Source organism: Ctenocephalides felis, unplaced genomic scaffold, assembly GCF_003426905.1.
Source record: "Ctenocephalides felis isolate EL2017-DRISC unplaced genomic scaffold, ASM342690v1 CF-g0.4_SCAFFOLD_00845, whole genome shotgun sequence".
Lineage (NCBI taxonomy): Eukaryota > Metazoa > Arthropoda > Insecta > Siphonaptera > Pulicidae > Ctenocephalides > Ctenocephalides felis.
Window position 1 is genome coordinate 37,459,292 of NW_020536999.1, and position 8,219 is coordinate 37,467,510.

The following is an 8,219-nucleotide window of genomic DNA, read 5'->3' on the forward strand; positions in this document are numbered from 1 at the left end:
TTTGTCTCGCCGTAAGAACCATCCTTGGACTTCAACGAACATTTTAGAATAAGAATTGGCCAAATCGGTCCAGGCGTTGTTGAGTTATGCGCTTACCAACACACTTTGCGATTCATTTTTATATATAAGATTTTTTAATGGAAGTTTTACTGAACATAGTAAGATAGTTGTTTGATTTGTATTAGTTATTTGATATAGTTGGTTTGGTTTTCACAATATAATTGATCAAAGTGAAATTGCATCGTTGTGCCCCGCCCTACCCTATTTATATTTTTCATATATAAATATATTAACTTATATCTCTTTCTCTTTATGTAATAATTTATAGCAAATTCAATATTAGTACATAAAAAATGTACCATATCATATGATTTTTGTTTTGTTTAAAATTTAATCTGCAATTTGTTTATACGTAACAAGAAGCAGAGACTGCAAACAATATTGATTATAATGACTATAAAAAGTATATATATCCAATGGTTTCTACTAGGAATATGATAAATACTAATATAAATACAATTAAAACATAAGGAAAATTATAATACAATAAATAAAAAAATTATAACAAGATGAGGTCTGCAGATTGTTTGTGTTTTAGATATGAGCAGGCTATTCAAATACGCTTTGCTGCCTAAAAATATTTTACTGGTTCTAGGCCTAATACTAAAACAGGGTACTCTGCACGGTTAATACGTATTAAAAGTCTAATTAAAAATAACGTGGTTGTTGGAAAAGAAGGCGAGCCCGATGTACAGACAGTTTGGGGATTTCGGTCCGATTAATATATTAAATTGTATTACATTACTATGAAACAACGCTTGATCGCAACCCTCTTCGACATAAACGTTTGCACAGACAAAATGTCGGTATGAGTCAAAGGGCTATATTCGCACATTCTCTAAAATTTAATTTTGCTCCCAAGTTCACCTAAAGCAGTGCTGAACAAGAAACCAGAAACAGGTTAATTAGATATATAATAATATATTTATACATATAAACTAATGTTATTCGGTTTTTTATTTCACTAGTCACAATTAATGTGATATTTCATGAAATTTAGCTTGAAATATTATTATCAAAAATTTTCAAAATTATTAGGTGACTGAAATGTTACATTAATGCTAATCATATTTACGATATGTAATCCTCTTTCAAAATTAATTATCGATATTAATATCCAGAAATATTCGTGTTTTTCAAAATGTCTATTATTAATACATACATACTAAACTATTTTTTGTAATTTTATATTTTTGATGCAAAATTTAAAAATTGAGTACGTATATAGAAAATAACACATATTTTCTTATATATATATATATATATATATATATATATATATATATTATATGTCGATTATGGATAGTTGCCGTTTTCAGGTTTTTGAATGTTTGTTTTATTCTTAAGATGATATAAGTAAGTAATTATTATTTCCACCATTTCAAAATTAAATTGGTGATTTGCTTTATAAAGTGGACATGTATCTAATATAAATTAAATAAAATGATTATAAATATAGTATTATTAAATAATTCGGAGTTATTAATTCTATATACAAACAAACTTAGTTGCTAACAGTTTCGAAATGCAAAGAAAATTAAATTAATCATTCAGAGTGTTTTTGTTAGATCCTCCAGAAAAAAATGTATATTCATTCCTATTATTATTTTTTTCTCAAATTATAAAAAAATGTTTACAAAGAATACTGAATATATTTTTATAATATAATATATTGATCTTTATATAAAAAAGTACCATATTTTTTTAACAGCATTATTAGAATTTACTTAGAAATGTCGTTTTCTGAACAATTTTCATTTATTCAAACTTTTAACTTCCCGAGTAAGAAGTGGTATATTTTTGCCAGAAAAATCGATTAGCTAAATTTGTGTTATCTCGACGTTTCAAGTCATTCTGAATCGTTAGACACGAAATATTGATACAGTTATAAAAATATTAATATTTTTATGTCACTTTAAGTCGTTTGTCACAAAAATATACTGTAGTTGTGGTTGTCGCTTCAATTTGGCAAATTTAAAAACTGAATTATATTTAGTTAGGAATTGTGCTAAATATTTTGTAAAAAGATTAAAACTGTCAGTTTTTTTCTAATTTTAAATGAATTTTCTTACAATTTCGATAACAAAAATTTAATGAAAATCTTAAAATACAAAAGGCTTCTGAAAAGTGATCTAATTATATGAACTAGTGGGGTGCATGCCATCGAGCCTTGAAGAAAGCTGCTGGAACTTCCCGTACCGTAATTAAAAATCTCGGTACGGACCCTAAAAAAAATTACACAAAATGTGTACACATTTTTAAAATCTCTATAAAATATCTGATAATTTGATATACATATGTCCTGCCTTTTAATATTTAATCAGTTCTTCATCTTGTCAATACAAGTAAAATGTTTTTTGAAATATTACGATCGGACGTTGCGTTCTCTTACAAACTGAGATACCGTTTTTGGCACTTTTTGCCCCGTATCTTCGGAACGGCTAGACCTGCCAAAATCTAATCAGCACGTCTCCTTATCAATACGAATCAAATGTTTTTTGAATTATTCAAATCGGTTGATCGGTGTTCCCGAAATCGTCGACGAAAATTTGTATGCGCACACGCACACACACACACACATCCATTTTTTCTAAGGTATGCCAAAATATTCAGAAACCTTTGAAACGTAAAGATATATAATAATTTTCATTTTCGATTTTTTTGCGATTACTATAACCTACTCTAGAAAAAGTTAATTAATTGTATTTTTTTAAGTTAAATTAAATTATAAATTCCTATTATTCAAATCAACTATTTACACGTATCTAAAAGTTTTTGCAATTTGGCTTAAGACAAAATCCCACATACAGCTAATTACTATTTTAATCTGAATGTTATGTTATAAATCTTAATTTAAGATGTTATTCTAAAAACCAACTTATTTATAATATAATAGATGTTCATGTACGAATGTTTATTTCCCTTGTTTTATATCGAATACATCCCTTTCCATCTGGCGCTGATAAGTAATGCTCGAACAGAGGGTGCAAGTAATTGTGCAGTTTATATTTTAGTGTTGGGCCGTTTGCGAACGAATTAACAGGATATGGCAGACCTGTTAATTGTTTCTAAGATATTGCATACATAAATGAGGTTCTTAACCCTTCCCGATTAAACCCCAACTTCAAACACCGACGAACATGCAATCGTAGTACAAGGAAGGTGTTTTGATAAATTAAAATTCAGATTTACTTGCTTAGGGTATCGGACCGCAAAATGTAAATTGAATTAATGAGAATACACCCAGAAAACTACGAGAACTTTATATAAAAGTCTGAATTATACTTAAATATCACGTTTGAACTTCTAAAACAAGCAGTTAATCAAACTTAAAAATTTGAAACAGTTTTTGGCGTATATCTCGCGAACGGTAAGAGGTATCTTAAAATTTTTTTATACTGGGTTAAAGACCTTCTGATTTAGAATATTTCAATTGAAAACATCAAAGACCTATGATAAGTCGTTCAAAAGTTATAAGCGCTTGAAGATTTCATGAGTAAAAAATGCTCAAAAATGTACGAAAAATTTGTTAGTTTTTTTAATTTTTCACAGACTTCCCGTGCACGCAGAAGCTTCAATCAAACGTCAGGTGAGATGTCTTGTGGGCTAAAATAACGTGAAAAAAACTGCATTTTAATATTCTCAACGGTTGCCGAATAAATAAGAAAAAACTGAAATCATACCATAGAGTCATGTATTGTATTGCGATTTTGGACAAAAAAATTTTGCGACTGATTTTGATGATTTTCACAACATTGGTACCTTATGACCTTAGAAAAATGGTGTTAAAAATTTTTGATCGCACTTCAAATAGTTTTCGAGAAAAACGCATTTTAAATATGTGAAGAGTTGCGAATGGTTTTTAGCGAATATCTCCCGAACGGTTAGAGCTATCATAAAAATTTTTAGACCCGCTGATGCATATTTTAAATACGCATATTTTATTCATACACATTATGACCCTATAATGGATATTTTCCGAGCTATAGGCGTTTAACCGTTTCGAAATTAAAAATTTAAAACAGTTTTTGGCGTATATCTCGCGAACGGTGAGAGGTATCTTAAAATTTTTTATACTGGGTTAAAGACCTTTTGATTTATAATATTTCATTTGAAAATATCAAAGTCCTATGATAAGTCTTTCGAAAAAAGCAAATAGATTCAGAAAGTAAATAATCATTTGTATTCATTTTCCTAAGAAATTATACGATTTTGATGAATGATAGACATTGTATGTATATAATATACTCAAAATATAATCTTGTTATATATTGTTATATACATTACAATTCATATTAAACTAATTTTAGAAACGTTTTATATGTATCATTTTCTAAATATCTAATTTTCTATACCAAAATGTTTATGCTGGATTACATAATAACAAGTCCAGATTTCTAGGCAAACAGTGAGACCTTAATACAACTTTTAGGTACTTGTTATTTGATTGTTTCATAAGATGTATTGTTAATTTTAAGTTAAATTCAACATTTTTTTTCATATATTCTCAATGAAAGCTTACCTATGCGTGGGGTAAAAAGGGTCTTTTCTTACTCCAGAAAAGAAAAGGTTCAGGTCATGTAAAATAAAAAATGGCAACTTAAAAAGTAAGTTAAATTAAAAATTCCGTTTTACAAAAGATAATTTAAAAAATTATTCTTTGCTACTGAATATTTCTGACGTAGTACCAGATCAAGGTTATTTTCAGTGTTATCTCTGTTAGAAATGCATCTATGACATTTGTATTTTGCATTGGCTAAATGTTATTTTGTAAAATCTATTTAAAATAAAAATAAGAAATTGGGCCTGTTTGCCCCCTGGCCGTCACAATTTAACCTGCCTACGGGGTACAAAGGACCAATTTACAAATTTTTGAAAAACAGCAAAAAAACACATTTCCACAATGATATAAATGGGAGTTTTACTGAACATAGTCAGATAATTGTTTGTTTGATATGTGTTATTTATTGTGATTTATTTGGTTTAGTTTTCACAATATAATTTCTCTAATAAGTTAAATTAGACCTTTGTAACACAACCCCCCCCCCACCTCTTACTGTCGTACGTGAATCTTACGTAATAGTAAATATTTTTATAAGGTTAGATGATAAAAAAAATTACCTTAAAAAGTGTTAAGATATTTTACTCTTAGAACCCTTCTAGCAAATATATTTTATACCCACATTCGTTCGACGGAGCTGTATGAGGTTATTCGGTTGGTTTATGTAAATCTGATTGAGACATGTATTGCAGAAAAGGAATACATTACGCATTTCGAAAACGTTTATGCTCTCCTATATATATATATATATATATATTTTCGATTCGTTCTCAGTATGATACGTTTATAATACGTAATACGAACATCTCCAATATCCGCATCTGATATACATTTACAACAATATTATCTTGAGATACTCTATGTGCTAGTCAAAGATTATATAAGGGAGGAAAGTCCTAAAATAGGTTTTTCTGATTTGCGGATAAAATATTACATTTGATGTAACTACTAGCTCTAAAAAGAGATGAAGTAAACGGCTTTAAAATTTTGTATTAGGGAAGTCTAATAATCACGTGAGGTTTTTAAAGAGAGAGGGGGGGTTTGAGAAAAAATCACAAAATATCACGTGGGGGAAAGAGGGGTATAGTAATATATCCCATGTATTTATTGTTCACTTGATTTTTTTTTTTAAAAAACAAACATTTTCAAAAAAAATGAAAAATTTACATTTTTTTGTAACTAAAATACACGTAATGTATGGCGGAGGAGGGGGGGTCAATTTTGAATATTACCATTTATCACCAAGGGGGGGCAAAAATCCTTAATAAAACGATCACGTGACTAATAGACGCTCTCTTATATGTATTAACTTAAATCTCACAACTAATTTTAAACAAATTTATAGACACACTATTATTGACGACATCAAAAAATTTATGATACTAAACAAACTTTTGATAAAAATGAGCATATACGAAATCACAAAATACATTATTACATTACACAATATTACATTAAAATTGATTTTTTTATAAGCGAATCAGACAAAATTTTGGGTGAAACGAATTTCGTGTTATATGATAAAGACATGATAAAGAAAATTATAGTTCCAAACTCTTTATGAAAATAAATATTAATATGACAATAAATATTATTATTAAACGACGAAATAACAAATAGGGGAATCTATTACACCATTTAGTTAAAATAGCTTTTTGCTGATTGGATATTGTATTTGGCGAAACAATCTGTCCTGAACAGAAGCAAAACCAAGAACTTTCAAATGTTCTATTTTATTCTATAATTAAAATCACATAAGTAATTTTAAAATAATTTTTAGACCAAAATAGTGATCAACATCACTATCAAAAAATTTATGAATCTACGTAATTGAAAATGTCATTTTTTGTAACTACTTTCTATTCTTAATATTGGGTAATTTAATACTCCTAGTTAATATAGTAATAACTACGAGACTATGATGGTACTATTTCTACCATTTATAATTTAGTTATGAATGTTAAGTTTAGGTTCGATTTTTTTTCATAATTTTGAAAATGAAGAAAGGTACATGGAAGATGGAGAAGAAATCAAGAAGATATATGCTGAAATTCGAGTAATATAAACTAATAAAAGTAAAGTAATTTAAAGACAGTTACAAGTAATCAAACTCGCCTACTTTATATGAATTTCAATAATGAAGGTAGAGGTCAATATATGCGATATAAGGTAAAATTAGTTTCAGAGAAAGTAAACATATATATACATATATATATATATATATATATATATATATATATATATATATATATAAAACTACATTCACTCATTGTGAGGAAGAACAATTGGAAGTCTACGCAAAATTTTGGTTCTCAGTCGTATTTCCCTGGTGATGATTTATTTCAGTGCGTATTTCCACTGCAACTGTTCGTGTACATATGTTAAAATTAATTGCAATTTCAGATTGTTACTAATGTTCTCAATTAATTTTTAACACATGTAAGCTATATACGTCGTTAATCATCAGATATTTTTCCATTCACATGACTTTAGGCTGTTGCACGATTTTGCAACATGTTAATTTTGTGTAACACAACCGTAATAATGAGCAAGTTTTAGATGAATACATAAAACATCATATGAACTATAAATATGGATCTTTTCCAAATAATTTTAAAGTACGAAATACGCATGGCTTAAGTACTTATTTAAAGATTTACGATATCCCACATGGTTTATGATCATATGGTATGTTTGGGTAATATTTAACGTATAAATCACACAGAAATTTTATGAAAAATGTTAAGCTAGAAAAGCTTATGATAGATGAGTTTTCAAAACAACATGTGGTATTAATAATGCATCAAGGGTATCTATTATACAAGTTGATTGGCATCTAAAAAGAGCGTCTGTGTATTATGAAATGTAGTGTTTTATATATAAATGGCAGATAAAAAGATATATATATATATATATATATATATATATATATATATATATATGATTATTTTGTTTATAGAAAATATGTGGCCCTGCTCTGTTGCACAAAAAAATAACGTTCGATTTCAGATTTCTAATGCTATCAATAATTGCACTATTTCATTGAAGTTTATCATCCATTTTTATCCGTCTAGTGTCATCCATAATCACAAAAACGTATATATTCTCATTTTAATATATTTTTTATCAAAGCTTTACGATATTTATTACTAAGTGAATTAAAATTGAAAGTATTGTGATATCAAAAGGCATGCCTAAAATTTTAAAACACTCACCCTGCAACCAACAAGTACCAAGTCTTCCGGGACATCTCGACTAGAAATTTGTCATCTGAAATTTAAAAACAATTGAAATTAATAAACATTTTTGAAAAAATCTTACTTCGAAAAAATTACATTTTTGAGAAACTAGGAATTTGACAAAAAATTACTTTTTTTGAAAAAAAAATTTTTCGAAAAAAAAATGTTTTCTTTATTTTGACATATTTTGGAAGATCTAAACTTTTTTTCAAAGCAATCGTACTGCTTTAACTGCATAGAGACAAAATGTCAAAGCGCGTAAGTGCCGCGTCGCCATCTAGCAAATAAACATTGGTACGGAACCCATAGGAAGGCACACAAAATTTATACTTATTGTTATAATCTCTATAAAATATCTG

At 27.8% G+C, this 8,219-nt stretch overlaps 1 protein-coding gene across 1 annotated transcript in view; it reads right to left on the reverse strand.

Annotated features, from left to right (window-relative positions):
* Nucleotides 1–7,886, reverse strand: part of LOC113383041 — a 19,203-nt gene extending 11,317 nt beyond the window's left edge. Inside the window, exon 1 of the mRNA XM_026621295.1 lies at nucleotides 7,837–7,886. Within this exon, the coding sequence (XP_026477080.1) occupies nucleotides 7,837–7,871 (35 nt within the window). The 5' untranslated portion in view covers nucleotides 7,872–7,886. The remainder of the gene's footprint in view (nucleotides 1–7,836) is intronic.
* Between the last annotated feature and the right edge of the window lie 333 nt (nucleotides 7,887–8,219).